Here is a 23,123-nt window from a genome sequence, read left to right as displayed (position 1 = left end):
TCGCCCAGAGCAAATCCTCGCGGAACCAACCGCCCTTTTCCTACTGCTAATCAAGCTGCCGCTTAATAACGGACTTACCAACCCAAATTCCCAGGCGGAAACAGAAGCAGATGAAAATTTATGCGTTTCCCGACAGGAAAAATTCCTTTTTTTTTGGGGGGGGGGGGGGGGGGAATAACTCACTAAAAATCCCCTAAATCGAGTATTTTCGGCGTTAGGGAGGACGAGGGAAGGACGCCGGCTCCGTTCATCCAGCGTTACTGCCGCGCTTAAAACCCAACGAGCCGCCCCGGATCGAATCGATGCTTTTATTATTTTTCCAAACCTCAGCTTTTTTTTTTTGCCTTTTTTTTGCCTTTTTCTTCCTAAAATTCCACTCCCCCTCCCTCCCCCCAAAAAAAAAAAACCAAAAAAAAAAAACCAACCACCCACAAAAGCACCAGGCGGAGCCGCGGCCGGAGGGTTTCTCGGGGAAGGGACGGCTCCTGCGCTCTTCGTCCTAAAATAAAAAAAAAATTTGGAGAAAAGCAGCAAAAAAAAAAATTTTTTTTTTTTTTTCAGTTAAAAAAAAAAATAAAATTCAATCTTAACGAGAGCGGGTGGGAGGGGCCGCTCCCTAACGAAGCACCCGGGTCCCTCCCCTTAATTAAAAGCAAAATTGGCTGCTGCGCTGGGGGGGGGAAAAAAAAAAAGGTAAAAATTAATTAATTAACGAAAAATCACGGATTATAGCATCACCTTCACGTAAATATTCACAGTTATTCCGGCTGCGGCTCCGCGGCCGCCGGCGGAGCCTCTTCCTCCTCCTCTTCCTCACTGCGACCGGCCGCCGCTTCCCTCCCGTTTTCCTCCTCTTCCTCCTCCTCTTTGCCTGCCCAACCCTCAGTTTTATTTTGGGGAGAAAGCGCCGATTCTTGGGGATTTTCGGAAACCGCCACCGGTTCTTCCGCCGCTTCCGAAGGCGCCGCTGCTGCCGCTTCCGATGTCACCTCTGATGTCATCTCCTCCGTTTCCAGCTCGTCGTCTTGCAGGAACGGGGGCATCAGCAAAGGTTTGGGGGGTTGATCCGGCTCCCCCAGATTTTTAAGAAATTCCTCAGGTTTGGAAAACTCTTCGGAAGTTTCCGCCGCTTCCGGAGCTTCCGCGATTCCTCCTTCTCCGGCGACAACTGCCGCGGCGGCCGCGGTTTCCGTCGTTCCTTCCCCGGCGCCGTCTCCGCCTTCCAACGCTTCATCCACGTCCTGATCCGCGATTTCATCCGTAAAGGGATCTTCTCCCTACGGAAAAAAAAAAAGACGGGAGAGAGAGACGGAAGAGTCAGGGAAACCTTGAAAACGCGGGAGGTTTTTTAATTTTTTTAATTTTCAGTTGGTAAAAAAAAAAAAATATCAGCTTGGCGACGATTCTTAAAACGATGGAAAAATAAAATTAAAACCGAAATCCGTCGGGGAGAATCCCGAAGGATTCGCAGCGAGAGAAGAATCCCGGGGGGGGAAAAAAAAAAAAAGATCCCGGGGAAGGAGTGGAAAGAACCCATACGAAAGAAATAAAATAATAAAACCACAATAAAATAAAGGGTCTGGACCCTACGGCAGAACCGCGCCGGCGTTACCGGCTCCGCTCCTCGCCCGGGAGGAATTTCACTATTAACCGAAACGACTGGAATCCCAAAGGAATTCAATTCCTCAAACCCTCCGTCCCCGGTTTCCAGGCGCCAGCGGCCGGATTCCCCTTCCCTACGCGGGAAGAGCGGCGCCGCTTCCAGGTTTTCATCCCAGGTTTTTTTTTTTTTTTACCGTTTCGGGGTTTATTTTGGGGTTTTTTTTTTTATTTTCCTCGGGAGACGGAGGAATCCAGACGCCGTCGTCGCCTCGCAGCCCTCGCTACGTCCTACCGGGAAGGATTCTCTTGGGGACACCAAGCCCCTCCAAGATTCTTATTTTTTTTTTTTTTTTTGGGGGGGGTGGTTTTTTTAAGGTTTGGGGGGTTTTGTTGGTTTTTTTGGGGTTTGTTTTTTTTTTTTAAAGTTCGGTTTTTGACCTCGTTCCCCTTCGTTCAGGCCGACAGCGGATCCTAGCGCCGTTTCACGAGGTAGGAGGTGCGGGGTGAGCGCTCTGAGGGGCAAAGTCCGGGGACGTTGCTGCCCTGTAACCTTGACCTTGCCAGAGAGGAGATGCCCCACACACACCCGGTGTCGCAATCCAAGGACAAACCTCCTAAAAATTCCCTTTTTTTTTTTTTTCCCCCTTTAGCTTTTTTTCCCCCCTTTTTTTTTCCCCCCGCTCGCAGGTCACCACGACATCGCGGCCAAAGGGGAAGGGAAGGAGGGAGGGCGGCATGCCGACGACGGCAGAAACCTCGCCTGAAATCTGATCGACCGCGGCGGGGAGGGAGTTTTATTTTCAAAAAGCGGGAGAGGGAAGGAGGAAAAAAAAAAACAAAAAAACTCTCCGGGATTTCCAGATCCTTATTTTTTAATTTTTTTTTTCCCCTCCCTACCCTTAGGGTTAAACTTCGATCAGATTCAGACCAGGTTGGCTGCCTCCACGCGAGAAGATCCATGCAGGCGGAGGAGAAACCTCAACGTTCATCTTCTCTGGCCGAGGATCGCACCCTACGGAGGTGACGGAGGGGGGGAAAAAAAAAATCTCAAAAAAAAAAAATATAAATATGAGGTTCTACCTCACGATCCGGACCCCAACGTCCGGTAGCGCCGGTAAAATCTACCGGGGCGGGGGAAAAGGGATGCGAAGTCCACGCGTGGTGGAGACCGTTCCGCCATCCCTCCGAGGAGGAATCGTTAAGGCCGATGGTCAAGAAATTCATCTCTTGATGCGGCCAAGTCTTGATTAATTAATCGCCCTGCGTCTCCGGCCTTCCTTTCGGGGGGGGAAGGTTTGCCGAGAACGTTTATGGCGAGGCGGCTCTTGGCATTACCTGGAATCCTCAGATTTTCCTCCACCCCTTTTCAGTCTGGTTTTGCACCTGGGAATGATACGGAGACCGTGCTGGGATGGATCCGAAGATCTCCTCCTGCCGCTGGCCAGGCGCCCGTGCCGATTCATTTAGATCTGCCGGCAGCCTTTGATACCGTTGATCATGAGGAGATGTGGACGTGCCTGCGGACCCTGGCAGGGGTAGACGGAGTTGCGCTTGAGTGGTTCCGGTTTGTAGTTTGGTTTTTTTTTTTTTTTTAATTTTTTGGGGGGGTTTTATTTATTTTTGCATTTTTGGTTGGTTGTTTTTTTTTTTTAAAAAATGATTTTTCATTTCGCCGAGAGATCCCGGAGGTTTGCCCCGAGGGCGCTCTCTCGTTCCGCTGTGGGGTACCGCAGGGTTTTTATCTCACCCTCCTGTTCAACGTGTATGAGAGGCCGGTTTAAGGAGAGAGACGGTCGTCCTACGCCGCCAAACTCTCAGCTCAAAGTCTCTCTTTTCACTGGACCCAGAAAGTTGGAGTCGCAGTTTTGGGGGTTTTTTGGGGGATTTCTTTTTTTTTTAGGTTGATTTTTATTTTTTTGGCTAGATTTTAGCAAAGACCGGGCGTGATCAGAGCTAGCTCAGTCCGGGTTTTAAGACTAAAAATAAAACCATGACGCCGGTGGGACGGGGAGGGAGAAAAAAAAAAAAAAAACAAAAAACAACCCACCCAAAAAAATAAAACCATCTGCTCCCCCGTGGGGGGGGTGTGTGTGTGGGCATCTGCCTGCCCTCGTCTGCCGGGTTTTGCAAACGAGGGTTTCTCCTGCTGGATCCTGGTCTGTTCCCGGATTCCCGGGAAACAAGAAAGTAGCCAAAAGCGCTTCTTTTCATCTTCGCCTGGCGGAGGAGGTTGCGACCTTTCCTCTCTCTGTCTCTCGCGGATGAGGACCTCGCCCGTTAAACCCACGCCGGACCCGCGGATACCGCGTGGAGCCGATAACCCCCCAACGCTCCGAAGTCTGCGCTCGCCTTCCGGGCTTCGTTCTGTAATTCCGAACGCTGGTTTGGGCTTAAAGCGAACCCTACCCTGACCTCTCCTCCTGCTCCGTCTCGGCTCTGACGATCGGTTCGGGATGGGGCTAACGAGGGGGTTTCACCCCACCTCGGGGTTGCTCGGGAGTTCGGTTGAGTTGCCGGGAACACCGCAGAACCCGGCTCTTTGGGGTAAAAATAAAATAAAATCCCTCGGTGCGGGATTAGCGGGTGAGCCAGGAGCCATCCACGTGGGACTCAATCCCGGTGGGACTCAAGCGATGATTTCCCGACCCGCGCACTTGTTTCCCTGCGCTTTTTTTGGGGGGGGAAACGACAGTAGGTAGAGCCTGCGAGTTAAATAACAAACAAAAAAACACCAAAAACCAACAACCAACCACGAGAAGTGGTAAACCGCCTACGGAGGAAGAAAACCAGACCCAAGATTTCAAGATAAAGAGGCAGCAGAGCGGAACCTACGCTTCTCCCCATCGTACGCAGCGAGGCGTCCCGTCGCCGACACGCGGCGAGACGCGGCTCCGTGCTGCTCCGGGAACTCGGCAGGAGTTGCCGACTCTCTCGTTCGCTCACCTTGAGGTATTTTTCCAGCATCTTTACGATGTGTTTGTTATTCAGGACGCTCTTGGCGACGTGTAAGCTGGTTTTCTTGAATTGTTCCGCAGCCATCTGAAAAGGAAACGAACGTCGGGGTCAGTTCAAAACTTTGCGACGCTCAAAGCCACTCTCCGGCCTTCAGACATCGAGTCTGTCTCATTTATCAATTCCCCAAGCGCCCTCAAAGGCGATTTTGAATTTTAATTTCTAGAAAGCACCGAAAATTTAGAAAGAGGAAGCGTTTCAGCCTGAAAAAGCAGCTTGGCTCGACCTGAGACAGTACGAGGAGGTTTTTAGAGGCAGCAAATAACCTCCCCGAGCGCCCGGACACGTCCCCAAGCCCGAGCGGCGTTGCTTACCCTGCGGTTTCTGTTGTGATCGGCGGATCGCAGGTGCCTCTGGAGAAGGTGGTTCTGCGCCGGAATTAACATGTCGCACGCCATGCAGTGAGCCGCCTCGATCTTCTTGAAGAAGTGTTCCTGGCCGATACCTACAGCGACGAAGGGAAAAAAAAAAAAAAGAAACGAGACGTTCGGCTCGTTAAGGTCCCGGGTACCTTTCACGGTCAACGCGCTAATTTGGCGCCTAAATTCCTTCCCCTTTCTGCTTTCAGAGACAAAAAAAACCAATCCCAGACATCGCTCTAAGACGGAGGAGTTATTCTGCTCTAAAACACGTCGTACCGATGCTGTAACCAAGCGCAGGAGGAAGAGAGATGGGGATAACAGCCCAATAATTGACTGGTTTTACCCCAAACCAGCCTGCCTCTCAAAAAAAAAATAAAAAAATTGATTTAATCAAGGTGGAAAGGGACAACTCGTGTTTCCCCCAGCTCTGGGTTCGTTCCTCCTCCCTATTTAGGCTCAGGTTTTCTGCCTGCAAGATTTTATAGCCGATGTGAGGCTTAACTAAACCTCAGTCCTAACACGGCCGAGTGTTGCGGACTGTAGCGGGGACAGGCACGTCGACGAAACTAAGGCAAATTTTCTCCCCCGTTGCCACAACGGATCAACTTCGCTGATTAAACGTTAAAATCGAGCGCGGGATCCAGCTGCATTAACTGAACAGCCGCAAAAAAAAAAAAAAAAAAAAAAAAATCAATAATTCCTGGGAGTTTTTCCCCTGTTTACCTAGTTTTAGTACCTCTGATGTTGCACAAGCCTCACGGCGAGGACGGGCATTCCCCCTTCCCCGCCAAAACGATTTATTTCACAAACTTGGCAAAAAACCCCTCCGCCCAGAACCCGATTCGGCACAAATTCAAAGCACAAAGCCCCTTTGGGAGCGATATTTCTTTTCCGATACTGAGGGAGCACGTGAGAACGGATGCTTACCCTTAAAAGGATCCGGCTTCTGTTTTGTGCCCTCTTTCTCTGTCAGCTCCTGGCGTCGCTTCTCGATTTTCTTATTCCTATTGACGATGTATTCCTAGAAGGGAAGAGGAGAAAACTCGCTGTTCTCCGGAAATACCGAGCGGTTCGAAAGGGAAACGAGCTCTCCAGAGAAAACCCACAGGGAAGCCGGCGGTCGGTGAATTAATTAAGACAAGGAGAGTGTCTTCCCCTCCCCGTTCCATCATTTCTAGCCGAGGAAGAGCTGGAAAGATCCGAAAATCGGAGCCAAATAGAAGCTTGTCCCCACTTCACCATCAGATTCCTTGTGGGAACCCCCAAATTCCTGAAAAATGCCCCCAAAACGCAAACACTGGCCATCCAGAGAATTAAATGCCTCAGTTCTTAGTTCTCCTTCCTCAGCTCTGGATGTGGAGACGGCAAAGAATCTTTGGAATATCAATATCTGGCTTTTCTGTTCAAATTTATACAATTCCTTTTTCCTCCCAACACGAAAACCCGCGAGACACCGCATCATTCCAACTGATGTCATCGGGCGACGCAAGCCAACCAAGCAGGGAGCCGTGCGCGGATGAATTTACAGTCCATTACTCTCCTCGTTAAGCCCCGAAATGCCAAATTAAGCCCCGAAACGTCAGCGTGGACGCAGAAAAGGGTCAAGGTAACGCCGAGCGACCCGCCTACCTGCAGAAACTCGACCGTTTTATCCGGGAGTTTGGTGCCGATGTATCGCAAAGTCTCTTTGTGAAACTTGCTCTGGAGGTGTTTCTGGATCTCCTCTTCCTCAAAACTGCGGAACTTGCAGACGGAACAGGCAAACTGGATTCTAAACGGAACGAACGAGGAACGAGCTCAGCTTAACGAGAACATCAAGAGGATGAGACCGTTGCCGCCCCTCGTTGTCGTTTTCGCTCCCCAAGCGCCACCCCACGCAATTTTATTTTGCCTTTATAATCGTTGCAGAACCTGCACGGATTAAACAGCATCTGCTTCTCCGTTAAATTTTACGCTACGGGTTTGGATGTTAAAATCCCGCGGGAGTTTAAAAGCAAGCGAATAAATTCACAGGGCGGGAGGTGAATATGAAACGAAGATCCTCTCCTCGAAATACGGAAACGCTGGTGTCGTCATCGCTGTCAGTCTGTCTTTAGATCGTTTATTGTATTTATTTAATAGCTAAGCATGTAACTACTTAAATCACCCTTCTGAACTTCTAATTCTATGCTGACCTAGGTATTAAACACCACAGTATTGTCAAAAGAATCATAAAACACACAAAAAGGGAAAAAAAAAAACCCCTGCTGAAACCAGAACGCGGAGCCCCAAAACACAACGCCCCAACAGATTTATCCCACGTTTGCGCAGAGGAATATCCTGGGTCCGTATTATTCACCCGGGAACGGAACGACTCGGCGCTTCCCTCACCTGTCCATGGCACGGTCGCGCATCCTATCTCTTCTCCGCTGCTTCTCCCTCTTCTTCTTCACCTCTTCATCCTCATCTTCGCACCCATCTCCAGACGCTGGGGAGAGGGGGGAAAAAAAACCAAACAGATAAATAACTCGGAATGAGCGTGGTCACAATCACTCGCTCCGCTGGCTGAGGTATTTTTGGGTTTCTCTTGGTTTCTTCTTTACTCTCAGCTTCGGGAAATCACAACTTTTGGTCTCTGGAAGCTTTCCCAAGCCAGCTTCCGACCGCAGGGAAGCGGCAGCCTCTTTCCGAGGGCTCCAGCAGTTGTGAAACCCAAACCCTCCGCTCCTCCGGCTCCCCGAATATCCCACAGCGACTCAAAAGTCTTCGTAAGCAGCGACGGGACGCGCCGTTAGCGGAAAGAGTGGAAAACACCCCGATTTTTACAGTTCTGCAGACACCTCTCCCTATCTCCCTTCCTTGGCAGGAGCTGCTATTCCTCCCCGTATTCTCATTTTTTGCCTTGTTCATCTATTTTTCACAAGGGTCCTCAAGAAATTTAAACAATAAGACAGCAGAGATGCCAACGGTGCTCGAGCAGGACGGTTTTGGATATATTCCTCACGTCGCCTTCCCAATTATTGGGAAAGTAAAAGAGAATTAAAAGATTTAGTTGATCTCTGCAGTGTTTTGGGGTAGAAAGCTGCGAGTCGGAGATCTGTCAGCCTCACAGAACTCAGGTAAAGGAGTCCGGAACTCGGACATTCGGTTTTGATCCCAAAATCAGCCTAGAAGCGGCAAGAAAAGGCATGGTTTCCCCAAGTCACACTAACGCAGGAGGCACAACGCACTGGGGATTGACGCGTCTTTACCAAAAACATCCAATCCCAAACCAGCTGAACTGGTTTTAAATTACTGTTCTAATTCCCATATATTTGGGGAAAAAAAAAATAATCAAAACAAACCAAGGTTTAGCCCGGTGACTGAAGCCTCCCGTTGAGAATTTAGTTTATGATATTTTTTTTGCTCTGCTCTGTTGCGAGACACGTGCGTCCTCACCGCCGTCCTCCGAGCATGGCAGAAAAATTAACTTATTAAATAATTCTCGGCGACCGTCCGCACCGAGAAGCCCAGAAGAAACGAAACCGTTTTGTCACTCCCCTGATAACCAGCGCGGCGCTTCTGTGCCGCGACAGGCAGCGCCGGAGCCCTGGACTGGTTAACAGGTCACGGGAGGAGCCGCATCGGCTTTTGAGTGAAAAAAATCAAGATCTGGGTAATGCTGGGAGGTGAAGCAGATGGATTTGGAGTAGGAGTAGTGCTGGAGGAGCGTGTCAGGGGGTAACACCCTACCTTCCTCCGCCAAATCACCCCGAGTCCCGTTCTCCTGGGGAAAAAAAAAATAGAAACACAAAAAGACGTTGGTGTTATTTAGGGAGAGTTGGAGGTTTCACAGCCCACCCGCTCAGATCGCAGAGAGGGCAAAAGGTCGTACTTTAATTTGGGGATTAAACGTCCCTTTTTATAAATGTTTACAAAATAGCGCAGTTTTCCGTAACATCAGCTTATACGTCGGCGCTAAAGTATCGCTTCTCATTATCGAAATTTAAATGCTTGGGAGCTGAGTCATGGCTCCGAGGAACGCGGTACTGAAGGTTTCACCCAGTCACAAGCACAACCAACGGCAACAACCCCCAGCCAAAACCAACCACTAATTGGAATTTAGCCTTAACGAGCCTCGCCCGACGCAGAAGTACAGGCGCAGGATCCTAAGCTGTCCCCTACAAGTGCTTTTTGGGTACGAATCTGCCCGAATCCCTGTTGAAGGGCATGGGGAAGTCACGAGGACCAAATATTCGCCCAGTATATGGGCTCAAAATGCTGTTTCTGGGTGATTTTAAATATTCTGACCCTCAGAGCAGTCAAAAGAGCAGAGGAAATTGCTCGAGTGCTTAAATAGTCCCGCATTTACCACAAAGACTGATTAAAAAAAAGAGTTACTTACACCTTTGTCAGCTTCATCTCCTGATTTTTCCTCTCCTTCACCCTCATCTGCTGCACACAAGAGAAATCATGTGTTGGGGGGGGTCTTTTCTCCCACTTAACGCTCCAAAGGGTCCCCAATAAATCCCTAAGTACTGCGATAACGGCCCCAGTAAACCCCAGTAAGGATCGCAGACTGGTTTCTCTTCGCTCATCAGTCCCCGCTGCAAACTCTGCCCTTACTTTCACAATGCTTGCCTCGGGCAGTAAATATTATCCCAGGCCACAAAATACCCAAAATTACAAAGCCTGTGGACTTGCAGGAGTATTATAAAAACGTTAACGAGTCAAAAAAAAAAAATACAAAGGCTTTGAAACGTAACAACAGTCAGCTGAAGGATAAAACACTTAAAAACGGGGGGGGAAACGGAGAATATGAGTGGGGGAAGAGGGGCTCGTACCGTTCTCGGTGTCGTCTCCTTCGCTATCGGTCTTTGCCTGTTTGCTGTCCGGCTCATCTCCGCTCTGCGACTGTTTTCGTTTGCGTCCTCCTCCCTCGCTGTCCGATCGCCCTCCCGAACGGTTTCGGAAACCTCTCCTCTTGGGCTAAAAGTGGGAAGAGATCAGCTGTATTCATCAAGTCGAGACAGCAAAAAAAAGCTTAAAAATCAAAGTTTTCCACCCATCTCCTACAATGTTTAAATTCTTGTGACCCTGCAGAGTTATTTTTGGCTATAAAAGGATTTTAGTGCCCCAAAGGAGTGGATTTGGGACGGGGTAAGCACTCAGCTGCTCTATTTTAGGTGCAAAGGGGTATATATAAGCTTAGGGACACTGCTCTATCCAGGAAAGATTTGAATTATTCCGTGGCGGAAGCAACGGGAATCAAGACAGACGCTTCTCCCGTACAGCTGAAGAGCAAAGCAAGCAAAAAAACCATCTTCGCAAGGAAAAAAAAAATAAATAAAAAATAAACCAGACAACGGTGACGACTTACCATGAGCGCGTTCATGTGCCAGGGCACCGTACCCATCCTGTCTCTGTTTCGTTGCCTCCCCATTCCGTACGGCATATTCCCATACCGTCCCATTCCCATGCCCGACATCCCCATCATGCCATAGTCATAGTCTCCGTAGTCACCGTAATCTCCGTAATCGCCATAATCACCGTAATCCCCATAATCGCCGTAGTCGCCGTAATCTCCGTAATCGCCGTAGTCGGGAACGAGGGCTTGGGAAAAGAGGGACGGGAGCCTGTTGGATCCGGCGCCCCCCATCCCGCGCCCACCCATGTAGTTCAACTCGTTCCAACGAGCCGAGAGGCGCTCGGAGCTGGAGGAGGGCATGAAGTGGTCGGTGCGGTTGAAAGCGTTCAGACGCCCTCGATTTTGAACGCGGTTTTGACCCCGTCCTCGGATCAGGCCGTAGTTGTTTCCTCGGTTGCGAGATTGATCCCTGCGGTTGTCGAACTGGCTCCCGAAGGAATCGTTCCGATCGGTTCCGACTTCTCCGTAATCGTAGCCGGATCGGTACATGTCGCGGTCGTTCATCGATGACCTCGAGTCGTAGGATTCAAAAGACTCGAATCTGAAAGAGCTGCGGAGGAGGAGACAACAGTCAGCAGCTACAACAACACCCCTGCGCCTCATACGGGCGTTCGCATCCATTTTTATCGCAATTCAAATGCTTTTTTGGCCAGAAAAACAGAAAAAAAAAAATTTTTTTCAACCCTGTGAACCCATCGCTTTCTGTATCCCGCTCCACCTTTTCCAAAGTTTCAGGGAATATAAATAAATACCGAAGAACGGTGGTTTATTGCACAAGTACTTGAACAGAAATCCTTCGGAGATGTCCTCTAACTAACTTTACAGCACTAAACCGCTCCAAGTTACGTTTTGCCAGCAGAAAAGCAGATCCCAAAAGCCTCCCCAGGTAAAAGCTGCTCCTTGTTCTCCATTAGTTCTGCCTCCGGGAGTGAATTAACGCCGATAAACCCCCCCAGCACCTTGTCTGACCGCAGCAGCGAGCATCGAATGGTCAAAAAATGGCAAAATTTCATTTATTTAGTAAATCTTGCCAGGATCTGTATCATTATTTCAGCAGCAAAACACGTGCCAATATGAAACAACTCCGCAGACCGGCATTATTTAACCCAGCAGGAGAAAAGAAAATAAATTACTGTGCAGCCAGAAGGAAAAAGGGAACGCAGAGGAAAAGAGACTTGAAGAAACCTAAAACTCGACAAATAAAAAAGCCTTCCGCTGAGTCTCGGAATTGAATCGACAATGAAGCTGCTTTTAATGCGTACAGCGAGTTTGATAGGTGTGAGAGATTGATATGTAAAAGACACGCGTGCGTGCGCACACACACGTATCGGGACGGGTAATAAATAAGCAGTTCAGCTAATGTTCCACAGAACGAACGCCGGACGCGATTAGAACAGCTTCATCTTGAGTGCAGAGCGATTAAAGGCCGTTCTTTTTAATATTCAAAATAAAAAAAAAAAAAGAAGTGAAACAATCACCTCTCCTGGTCTTCCATCCCCTCCCCTGTCCCGCCGCTGCCTTCCTTCGACAGCATATCCAAACGCTGGTTGATTTTGGCTATGATGGAATCCGAATTCTCGTTTGCCGAAGTCTCGGCGCCGTACGAGGCGACGGGCATGGCGGCGTTGACGTCGGCGTTCATGCTCATATCCGAAGTTTTGGGTGTTTCCCAGCTGCCGGAGGTGGCAGCGGCCGCGGCATAGTTGTACGTGGCCGCTGTATTAGCGGCGGTGGTTTGGGTGTTGTAATAGTCGTAGCCTTCATAGCCTGGCAAAAAAAAAAAAAAAAAAAAAAGGAAAATTAAAATGATATTAATACGTTATTATAAAGACACGAGTACCTGGAGGAAGTACCTCCTTTAAAAGAAAACTGGGTTCTTAAAGTGAGAAATATCAAAAATTCGTGTTGCCCAACCCTAAAAGCAGAAGGATCATCCTCCTTTGGGTGATTTTAGCTGCAGAAACGGGGCGCTACTGGTTGTATTTGCAATTTCTGAGTAGTCTACGTCACGCGGGCCCGCAAAACGACAGAAGAAAACCCGAAGCGGACACATTGCCGAGCAGATCGCTGCATATTCATCAAAAAAAGACGATGATGACAGAAATTAGTCAGAAAAATCAAAGCAACGAGTTGTATTCAACGAGCCCCTCGTGGCAAGACACCACAGCGTGGCAGAAGAACCAGGATGCTGCGGCTGCGCTGGTGAAGCTGCCGACGCTTCACGCGATGCCGAGATCCGGATGGATCCTACGGCCCCAGCTCAAATTCAGTGTCGCCACGTGCCACAAATTACGAGCGATGCCTGCGGTAAAATTGACATCATTACGGCCGCGGGAGCGCCGCTGCCGGTTGTGCCAAGCGACAACTTGTGTTTTTATTTAGATTCTAAGTTTGATATAAGTTCTCCGGAGCGGGAGCGGCCTTTCTGCTCCTCGTCGGCACAATACCCAGCACAACGGGGTTTGAATCCTTGATGGGAACACCCAGGTTTTACAAAAAAAAAAAAAAAAAAAAAAAGGAATAATAGAAGAAAAAACAACTCTTTTTCACCGATGACTTCAGCCGCGAGGTTTGAATCCTCGCCCAACGTGTGGCGTTCAATTTTATATTGCGAGGACCAAAGAAATAATATTTTTAAACGAATCTCAGGCTTCTGCTTGGGAATGTACTAAGACTGGCTTAAACCAGCCACACGATCCAAATCAAGGCCAATTAACTAATTGCTCCAAGAGGAAAAGTTTATTAGCGAAAGGAAATCGTGTTTTATTGAGGAAGTGCCAGCTTGGACAGAGAGAACCGCATTTCCGTATCATCAAGGGCAAACCTTGGGTTTTGAGGGGAAAACAATATAATCTCAGTAAAATCAATTTATTAATACACACATCTGGCTGCCCCAGATCAAACGAGCAACGGAGATGTAAAATAAATGAACTTTTCTCATCCGCCAGCTGATTTTTTTGCTTTAAGGCTGCCCGTCGTCGGGACAGAGCTGCTCCCTTGGCAAGAGAGAAAAAAAAAACCCGCTATCACGGAGCAAATTAAACATAAATAAATTAACCAACAAGAGAGACTGAGCAGAGCAGCCCAACACCCGGAGATAAACGAGGGGGTTTTAAGCACGTACCTTGCCAACTCGTCGCGTTCGTGGCGTATGTACCTGAACGGGACAAAAAGAAAAGGGAGTTTCAGCTCCAAAAGCAACAAAGGGAAAAGTTCAGAGACTGAACAGACATAACTCAGTTTAATCGGTAGGAAAAATTCCCTCACACAACAGGAAAGGAAGAAGCTGGGACCTCCAAGAGCTAATTATGAAAATTAAATGCATAATATATACTTTTATACATTTTTTGGAAACATTTTCCTGGATGTGCACTTGAAAAGAACTCAAATTATTCCATAAAAATCCTTGGGTAGTTGTAAAACCTGTCACGGTATCACGGATGAAGCTTTTACAGAAGAACAAGTAGAAAAATCACTAAAACAGATAGAGGAGGAGGAAGGCTGCAAAACTCTTTCTGAATTACGCTACTCTGGCTAGGAAGAAGCCAAAAATAAGGTTTATTCTAACACTGCAATTCCCTAAATCAAGTTTTCCATACCCAAAACTCACCTTGAGTGTTGGTGGCCCCGGTATTCCAGGTGCCGTAACCTGCAAGAAAAAGAACGCAGCGATCAGAAAGATCGTCCCTGCTGTTATCACGGGGTTTGTTTCTTCCCTTAATCGACTTTAGAACCAATAAAGTTTTTAATTACAGCTCCACTTGTGGTTTTTATTGTTTGGGAAACACGCCCAAAGTTTGCCCAATGCTTTTTAAAAGGTGTTTGATGTAACGACGGTGCAAAGCTACGTTTAGATGAGAGGTAATTCCCGGGATAAATCATCCCAAGAACTGAACCGGCATCAAGAACGGACGTTTCGATTCCGTTCTGTCAGCAGAAGCGTCTTTTTTCCTAGGGAGTATTGGATATCCTTGTGTGTGAGCCAAGGCGAGTACCATTACACGAGCCAATAAAATAAATCGAGGGTCCTACGCTTCCCTAATTGCAAGATTTGCACTAACGAGGCGGATTCGGTCCGGTCTCCCCGAAAACAGCAGCAGTGCCCAGGTGGAAGCAGCAGCTCCCGCTGCGACTTCAGCAGCTCCTTTATTTCACAGCAGCGATTCGTTTTCCTCGTCAAAACAAATCATCTCTCCATTTTAAACCTTTTCCAAAGCTTCTGGGGGGGGAACTGGCATCCCCGACACCGCAACGACCTCCGAAAGACCCACAAACACCTTCATCCGCTCAAAAGGCATCAGATAAATAAACTCCACGCTGCCAGAAAACCTCGAGATCATCGAAATTAAATTTGGAAATTCAGGTGTTTTACTGAGAGCCTTGACTACCGCTTCTCTGCGGAGAAAACATTTTTTTTTAATCTTTCTTTATTATTCCAATCAGAAAAACAAGTTGGTCCCCAAGCAGAACTACTCATGCCCGGCTTCCTACGGATCCAATTTATTTTGACACCCCAAATTTCTCCCGGTTTCTTTCCTGGCTTTGTCTTTTCCCCCTGAATCTGCAGTTTCTCTTCCCTTTAGCAACCTCATCTCCCTCCAAACGTTCCCTGGCTGAGAAAAAGCGTGCACAAGCCAAAAAAAAAAACCAACAAAAAAACAACCCCCAAAAAACCCCCACACACTTCCTTCCTTCATTCTTTTGAAGTTCAGTTTGATTTTCTGCCCTTTAGACACCAATTTCACAAAAAATTCATATTTTTGGAGGTGGCCCCCAATTTTGCCAAGCTTTTCTGGTTTTGGAACCAGCCCCCAATTTTGCCAAACGTTTAATTTTTTATAGACAGCCCCCGATGCTGCAAAAACTTTGCTTTTTTTGGAGGCAGCTCCCGATTTTGCCAAACTTTTTGGAGGCAGACCTCAAATTTTGCAAAGTTTTTCTATTTTCGGAAGGGCGCTCAACTTTGTAAAGCTTTTCTATTTTCGGTGGCAGACCCTGATTTTGCAAAAGCTTTTCTATTTTTTGGCGGCAGCCTCCAATTTCGCAAAGCTTTTTTCTTTTCTGGAGGGGCCCTCAATTTTGCAAACCTTTTAGTTGTTGGAGGCAGCCCTCAATTTTGCAAAATTTTTTCTTCTTTTTTGGTGAAAAGCCCCAATTTTCCCCAAAACGTTTACTTTTTGAGACAGCCCGCAGCACGAACCTCTCCAACACGCACCAAGCACCTACAGGACGCTCCTCCCTCTTAACAGCTTTGTTTTTTTCCCCCCTCGCGGGAAATCACCTTACACACCCAGAACCTAAAGAAATCGCGGGCAAAACGGTTACCGCGTATTTTTGAACTCCTGTAGAGACCGCAGCACCAGCAAAACAGGAACTGCAACGCCTAAACGCCTTTTCAAATCAGAGCCTTAGTAGTAAATAATTTCCTTTCCCACCGTTGGTGTTTTTAGGTTGAGACGTTCGCCGTTCAGCTTCGCTTTCCAGCCGGAGCAGGGTGATGCCGGGATGTGGTTTTTCAGCTGCCGGTGAAGTTTGCGGGGAGGATCACGTCAAGACAGAGCACAAAAATTAAGGACAAAACCTCGGATCCATCGACTGCAGCCACCCCAAAGCCTCATTTTTAAATCCGCAGCTCAATTTTCACGCTCCCTCCTCCTGCGCATTAACTCACCCCTTGCAAAGAAACTGCTGACACACGCGATCGTTGCAAGTGACGCCAAGTGATGTCAAATTCCTGGCTGTCACAGGCATCATCCCAGCTCGATGCCTGCCTCCGAACACGCTCGTAGCCGGAAAAAAGCGGGAAGGGAAAGCAAAGGCAGCGCAGGGAAAGCTTTTTTTCTGGGCTGGTCACTCGGTTTCTCACCCAGCAATGCCAAAAATAGCAGCAGTCCTCACGTTTTCGACCACACGATCAAAAGCGAGCTCCTCTCCTTCAATTTTTAAGCCGTCTTCGATAAAACTTTGGCTGCATTAATTCAGGAGGCAAAAATAGCACAAAACCTCAAGGAAAACGCAGGCTGCTTGGCCCAAAACGCAGCGTTTTTCAGCCAAAGGCCGTCCCACCTCTTTCTACCTCCGGATTCTATAGGATGAAGCTTCCTGCCTTTAATTTCCGCACATAAGATGTAGAGCACTTTATGTACGTACAGGTATTGGGGCGATTATTATATTCTTTCAAGGAATGAAGAAATCTGGGTGAATCAAAGACCTCAAGTTTTCAAAGCAAAGACCTCGAGCTTTCGGTACAACTTAAGAACGCAGTAATTAAGAGTTCAACGTCTAATTTTGAAACTGTTATGTAAAAAAACTCACTAGATGAGACACTCAGGTATTAACAACTCGGTACCAATGAGCAGAGGTTGGATCTGTCAGCTCTGCAGCGTGTCTGTAAACATCCCCAGGAAGGGGGGAAAAAAAAAATAAAAATCAGCAGAATAAATCATCATCGTCTTCTCTTGGGAAAATAGAGATGAAATAATGTGTAGAGCAGAAAAAAAAACAACTTAGAAGGAGCCAAGAGGTGAATTTTCCTGAGCTGAATACACCGTATGTCCTGGTTCCCAGTTTATTCCCAGGACAGCGCTCCCTGAGGTGGGAAAAAAGCTTGGGAATAATTTTTCTCCACACATGTGTGCAAGCCGAGTGCGAATCTGGAGATGATGGAGCGCCATCAAGAGATTTATGTCATTCAGTCTATCCAAAGTGCTGAAAAATTGAAATTTAACACCTGCGGAAAGAAAGCCGGGATCCAGGAATCAAATCAGGCAATTCCTTCCATAAGCAACGGTCTGAGGTTCTCCCGGTGATTCCAACACAGGACTTTATACAAGGAGAATAAAGTTTGTCTTCTGCTGGAATCGCAAAGTATTTAAATTAAATCTCTATATTGCAACGTTCCTACGCAAGGCTTGTCTATAATGGGCGCTCTCCTCAAAAACCCGCTCGCGTGGAACCGTACGATTCTAAACACGCAGAGAATTAAAAATAAAGAGGCTGGTTCCAAGCTGAGCCGGCTACACCTGAGGTTTATTTATAAACCCCCAAACGTACAAGAACTGTTAGAACACTTTCATTTTTATAAAGTGTTAACGGTAAAAATCACAACAAAACTTCTCTAAAGCTGCAACGCACTCGGGGGGGTTTAATCTATTAATAGTCCTGCAAAGAAGATCCCAGTTTTAAGGAGCTCGTTAACATCACGAAGCCAAGGAAATCTTTCTCCAGGATAATTTTCAGCTGCGTAAACTCTTCCAAGTTCTTTATCTGAACTCGCTTGGTTGTCAGTAGAAAGAAACCGACACTTGTTGAGGATGATTCAACACATATTTAAGGGGGTTTTTAATCCTGTTGCGGTTTCTCACCTCATTTTTATGCCCAAAGAACCAGCCAAACACTTTAAAAAAAGCAGTTAAAAACATGACGAAAGAGATGCCGGGCATCAGACCTCCACCAAGCTGAAAGCGGGGACAGAGCGAACCTGGACAGAGCAACTTGTCAATGTCAGGATGAATTATCTCTGCAGAAAAAGCAGTGTGCAGCGTATTAGGAATGTGATAAAACACATGCAGAAACGGCATCGCTGCTGTATTATTTATAAAATCCTGCCACAGCCATAATTATGTTATAAAAACCAAGGAAGTGTTTTCAACAGCGAAGTAAAATGCACCCTCGTGGGACTGTGGCGTCTCTCAACATGAATGTAAGTGAAGCGAAGCGGGAATTTGGGGTGGGAAGAGGATCCAGGCTGTTCGGCTGCGATCCGGGAGTGCTTAGCCACATGCCGCCATCTCGCATCTAAACAAACTTCATCAAGGGGCTTTAAACAACCAATATTCAGCTGTTAAAACTTCAATCACAACGATCTTCTTTCAGTTTCTGCTTCTGCTAGCTTCGTTTTGCATAAAGAGACATAAAAAAGACCAGCAAAGGCCGGGAGAAGACGTCGTTTGTTGCTTTGATGAAGGAAGACGGGTTTTCCCCTCTCATAAATCACTTCCCCAACGCCGCCAAACGCAGCTTCACGATGTTAACGGCCTTTCCCTGCCGTTTTGGAGTCTCACCTGCTGCCTTATGCTCCATTCGACGCCTTCTTACCGGTTGCCGTTATACCGGGGAGGAGGGAAACACCTCGGGGGGGGGGGGGGTAAAGCCCCAGCTGGACGGTGTGAGGCGGGTACTGGAGGGGGAAGAGCCGTCGCGGCTCGTTATGGCGGGGTTTATGGTCGGGACAGGTGTCGGGATCGGGCCCCCGCTCCTGAGAGAGTCGCTGCTGCTTCATCCGGGGGTAACGGGGGGGGGGGGGGGGGCGGGCGGATTTTCGGTCCCGCCTGAGGTACCTGGGGTGGGGGGACACACCCCCAAAGCGGTCGGGGCCCCACCGGGAGAGGACGGTACCCCCCCCGGGGAAGGGAAAGGGTCCCCCACCGGGGACACAACCGGAGGAAGAAGGGGGGAAAAGGAGCGGCGCGCACGCGGCGGGGGGGCGTGGCCGCGCGGCCGCCATTTTGTGTCGTCTTTAGAAATGGGACCGGCTCCATTTCCGCCCCCCCCCACGGAGGGAGGGGGGTGTGTGAGGAGGGAACGGCCCCCCCCCTTGACTAGCACCCACCCACCAATCGGCGGCACGCTAGCGCGGACTGACGCGACGCTCAACCAATCAGCAGCGGCGTCCCCTCACGGGAGGCGGGTACAACGCTTCCCGCAGGGGCTGACTCCCCCCCTCCCCGCTCGCCGCTACGGGGAGCAGCCGCTGAGGCGGCGGGAGGACCGAGCCACCGTCCCAGAGGAGGGGAAAGACCGGTCCCCGCGGCGCACCGAGGCCGCCCCGCACCTACCGCCATATCCCTGCTCCATCTCTCCCCTCCGCCTCCGGTCAGCGGCGCCGCACTGCTCGCCCGAGCGCCCGCTGCGCAGGCGCACCGCGCCCGCCGCCCATTGGGCCCCACCGTCGCTGTGGCCCGCCCACGAAGCTTTTCCATTGGCCCCGCTCCAGAAGCCCACCCCCACGCTTGCCATTGGCCGAGCTCGCTGAGAGGCACGACCCTCCCGCCTTTTCCATTGGCCAGCGCGCCCCTGCCCGCATCCATCCCCCGATCCTATTTGGCCACAGCACTTCCTCCGTGGGCCGACACCGGGGCTCCCTCCTGTCAATCACAGCCATTCCCTCTCCTGATTGGTTGAAAGCGCGGGGCTCGCTTCTCACCTTTTATTATGTTGGCGGCGGGGGTCGCCATGGAGCCCGCGGGCCCGGTGCTCCCCCGCGGGCCTTCACCCGGCGGGCCCTGACCCCTCACCTTTGTCCCTCGGCTCCTAAACTGACCCTTAACCCTTCCCGCGGTCCCCCGAGGCCCCGGCCTTGACCCCAGCCCCTCACAGCGATGGTGCCCGCCCTCCCCGGCCCAAACCCTCTCACCTCACGCAGAAGGATCCCCAAAACTGCATCTCCGCGACCACGGCCTGAGGCGCAGCAGTGCCAAAGGCTTCAGCCCGGCGAGATGACAGCTTTTTACCTCAGGTTTTGCCAAAAAAAAAAAAAAAAAAACGGATCAAAGCAACTTAAAAGCAACCAGCGGCAGCTGGTGAGGAGAGGTAGGTTGCACCCCAAAAGCATCCGTGGATTTCCTCAAGCCCTGCGTTTCACAAGCTGCATTCCTTTATCACCTGAACCAAAGCGCAAAAGGCTGAAGGACACACTTTTATTTCAAATTATGAAAGAACCGGCTATAAATCACGTAAAGGATGAACAATTGTGGCATCTCAGCTCTGCCTGGTGTAAATCAAACCTGCTTATTTGCAAGGAAGAGAACAATCCTTGAACTCCATCTAGGTTTGATCAATAGAGCTTGAAAGAAAAAAAGATGTAGAACAAGGAGAAAAATTCTTTTATTCTGGTGGGAAAACTGGGAAAACTCCTGGACCAGCAACGGCTCGTTCTAGCCGGAGGTAGAATAAGACCATGAGGTCATTATCTCTCCTTCAAAGAGTAAAACCAAAATAGCCCCAGTTTGTGGCACAGGCGCACGTGCTGCTCCTCAAGGGATTTTTTCCCCTGGTTTTTTTTTTTATTAATTTAAACCACTTAAACCCAAGAAAATCCAGTTTGAGTTGCATGAGGAACAACCATCTGCATTTGATGGTCCCAGTTGGTGCTGCAAGTGGTAGAAAATGCGATGGAGGAGACTGAGCAGGAGAAGCAGCATTGTGGGATAATTTGAGGAGGAAATAAAAGCTCCAAGGGTTATTCCAGCCCTCAAAATGCCAGAACGGCACAGGCAGAGGGTGATAACGGGGGGTTTTAAACAAAATTAGGAAAAATCCTGGGGAATACAGAGCCCGACAAAGAGAATCCAAACGACAGAAGGGCTGGACAAACACCCAAGCTGGAAAAATCTTTACCCATTAAATCTGGAGATTATGATAGCAGCCAGGTATTAGAGCCGAGAGAAATTGATTTCTAGAAGGAAAGGGGGAGGATTTAAAGCCCACATTAATAACGAGCGGCCATGTCAGCATGTTGATTGGAGACTCGCAGGATCCTACAATTGTTTCCATACCTTAGGGAAATACTTATAGATTACATACGGATTTCTAACCTGGAAACATCCAGAAACGATGCTCTAGGGGATATATTCTTGAAAGAAGTCCTCAATTTAATACTGTTTGAAGCCTTGTTCATGTGTTTCTCATCTAAAACAATTAAAATAAATGAACACAAAGCTGTTGGCAACTTCACAATCAGAGTAAGGAGTTAAATCAGTGCCGCCGTGCCACGTTATCTGTACATTTCTATATGGAACGCCCCAGAAACAAGTTCTACCAGCCGTCCTTAATTGCCGATGACCAACAGACACCCCAGAAAGCTCGAGCGCCTCGAAACTCCTCGCTGTGAGACGCTCCCTGCAGCCTCTGAGCTACAAGGGCGGACGCGTCCGCAGGAAATCCTGCCAGGAGACGGGGCTGGCTGCTCCCAAACACCCCAATGCTCGCCTCAAAACCTCCTGCCATCTCTTCCCCGGATCCTTCTTGATGCTCCTAAAATACACCTCTACAGGAGGAAAAAAAAAAAAATCCAGGCTGCCCTGGGCACAGGGGCAGTGAGGCAGAATTTGTAACCCCGGGTGGTTACAAAGCGTATAATTATTAACCAACATGATAAAATACACCCAAGAGCATTCGCAGAAACTGAGATCTTGGCTGAACAATCGGAAAACACAAGTTAAATCCGCTACCGCCCCCGGGCCAGGGCCACTGCCGAGGGTAGTGGCCTCGGACATAAGGATGTTGCGGGGAAAATAAAACACGCTTATTTATGCTGAGCTGCGTAAATTTGAATTGTGGCACTTAATTGCGTGTTCTCCAACGAATCGACGTGGGATACAGCCAGCAGATGTACGAAGCATGGAGGGAAGCAAGCCGAAGCAGTAATTCGGCTCACCTTTCCTTAGGGAAAAGCGGAAGCATCCAAAAAACATCGTGACGGGCATAAATTGAGTGACGGCCAGATGTATAGCACCTATATCCTAAAGCCCATCCTTCCTAGCAGTCAACACGCAGGAGCTGTGCTGAGCTCTACGCGATGGCAGTTTTCTTAAGAGAGAATTCCTTCAGGGAAAACAGTTACAGGGAAGTTGGCACGGAAGAATTTTAAGCACCCGCAGACTTCGAGCCCTTCCCGGCTGGTTTCCGCTTCCTCACCTCTCCACTCGGCGTTCTCCGACTCCGCGGGGACGAGGTGCTTGGATTGTTCCTGCAGATCATCGGCTTTGAGCAGTCCGAGGGGATTTTAATTAGCAAGACTAATTAATTGTTGTCAGATGTTTGGAGTTTACTGCCTGCATCCTAGAGGAGCACAGAGCCATGAAAATCTTAATGCTGTAGATAGAAAATGCAAAGTGCCCCTACGCAGCTTATCTATATCTGCCCTTAATTCAAGGATTTTGGCTCAGAACACAAACCCACCGCAATAATTAGTGTATGAAGACCCAGTTACGCTGCAACCGTAAAGCCTCAAACACTCCTAAACGCTCCTGAGAAGCTGGATGAGCCCCGAACCTCATCAGTACAGCAGCACGGGTGGCAGTCTGGGCTCAGCACCAATTCACACGCGCCGGCTGCTGCTCGAGGACTCGCTCCTTGGCCAGACCTTTGGTTTAAAGGGAACACAAAGCTCAGAGTCCAAGGGAAGGGCTGTTGTACAATTAATCTGTCACCAGAAGGTAAACGGTGTGGGGAGGCGTCCGAAACACACAAAGTACCTGTTTATCAACCCAAAAAGCGATTGTTGAAGGGATAAAAATTCACCTGCGCAAGGGGAAGCTTGGTTCTGCTAAGAGAAGGGGAGACTTTCTTTCCAACCTGAACTTCAAACACCGAGGTAACTTCACTCAGGCCCCAATTACACAAGAAGGGAATTAATTACAAATTGTTCTTTCATTTTTCCTCTCCTTGTTAATAAGCAGGGTGGAAAAAAAATCAACAGGTAGAAGATGACCAGCGCAGCAAGCAGCCCAAGCTCCGCTCACTCTTCCCTGCTGGAAGTTCTGCAGATGTTTTCCTTCATGCCAACGCTTCTGGAGCGAGCAAAGGGGGAACGGGAAAAGCCGCTGACCCTCCAGACCACAAGATGAAGACTCTTCTCCCCAAAACCCAGCGTATTTAACACAAAACCTGCACCCCTCCATAGTCCCTCTCCTCAAAATTCGTTTCTCCAGCCAGAAAGTTTGAGAAATGGGGATGGCAGAAAGGGGAAAGTTAGAAAA

At 48.8% G+C, this 23,123-nt stretch overlaps 1 protein-coding gene across 6 annotated transcripts; it reads right to left on the bottom strand.

The window, feature by feature from the left end:
- Positions 1–294: 294 nt before the first annotated feature.
- On the bottom strand, positions 295–19,325 carry AKAP8 (A-kinase anchoring protein 8). 6 transcript variants are annotated; one of them, XM_075737997.1, is made up of 15 exons: positions 19,200–19,325; positions 13,973–14,011; positions 13,487–13,519; positions 11,841–12,129; positions 10,315–10,912; positions 9,779–9,923; positions 9,340–9,389; positions 8,688–8,721; positions 7,347–7,443; positions 6,606–6,747; positions 5,904–5,997; positions 4,929–5,059; positions 4,546–4,641; positions 739–1,277; positions 295–499 (listed from the first exon to the last, which is right to left on the bottom strand). In XM_075737997.1, the coding sequence occupies exons 1-14, from the start codon at positions 19,216–19,218 to the stop codon at positions 759–761; spliced, it is 2,286 nt and encodes a 761-aa protein (XP_075594112.1). In that variant the 5' UTR covers positions 19,219–19,325; the 3' UTR covers positions 295–499; positions 739–758. The 6 variants fall into 6 exon arrangements, with proteins under 6 accessions (XP_075594112.1, XP_075594114.1, XP_075594113.1 ...); XM_075737999.1 differs by having other exon boundaries at positions 9,340–9,386; XM_075737998.1 differs by lacking the exon at positions 19,200–19,325 and adding an exon at positions 18,426–18,545.
- Between the last annotated feature and the right edge of the window lie 3,798 nt (positions 19,326–23,123).

This window comes from Balearica regulorum, chromosome 30 (assembly GCF_011004875.1).
Source record: "Balearica regulorum gibbericeps isolate bBalReg1 chromosome 30, bBalReg1.pri, whole genome shotgun sequence".
In the NCBI taxonomy this organism is placed as follows: domain Eukaryota; kingdom Metazoa; phylum Chordata; class Aves; order Gruiformes; family Gruidae; genus Balearica; species Balearica regulorum.
Note: the sequence above shows the minus strand (reverse complement) of the source record. Positions and strands in the feature narration are given on the sequence as shown.

Bases quoted from the DNA above. Each gene is read 5' to 3' on its own strand.
- AKAP8 (XM_075737997.1), bottom strand. The intron at 13,520-13,972 runs GTGAGTTTTGGG...TGTCCCGTTCAG, and splicing joins CGGGGCCACCAACACTCAAG to GTACATACGCCACGAACGCG. The intron at 4,642-4,928 runs GTAAGCAACGCC...TTTCCTTTTCAG, and splicing joins ATCACAACAGAAACCGCAGG to ATGGCTGCGGAACAATTCAA.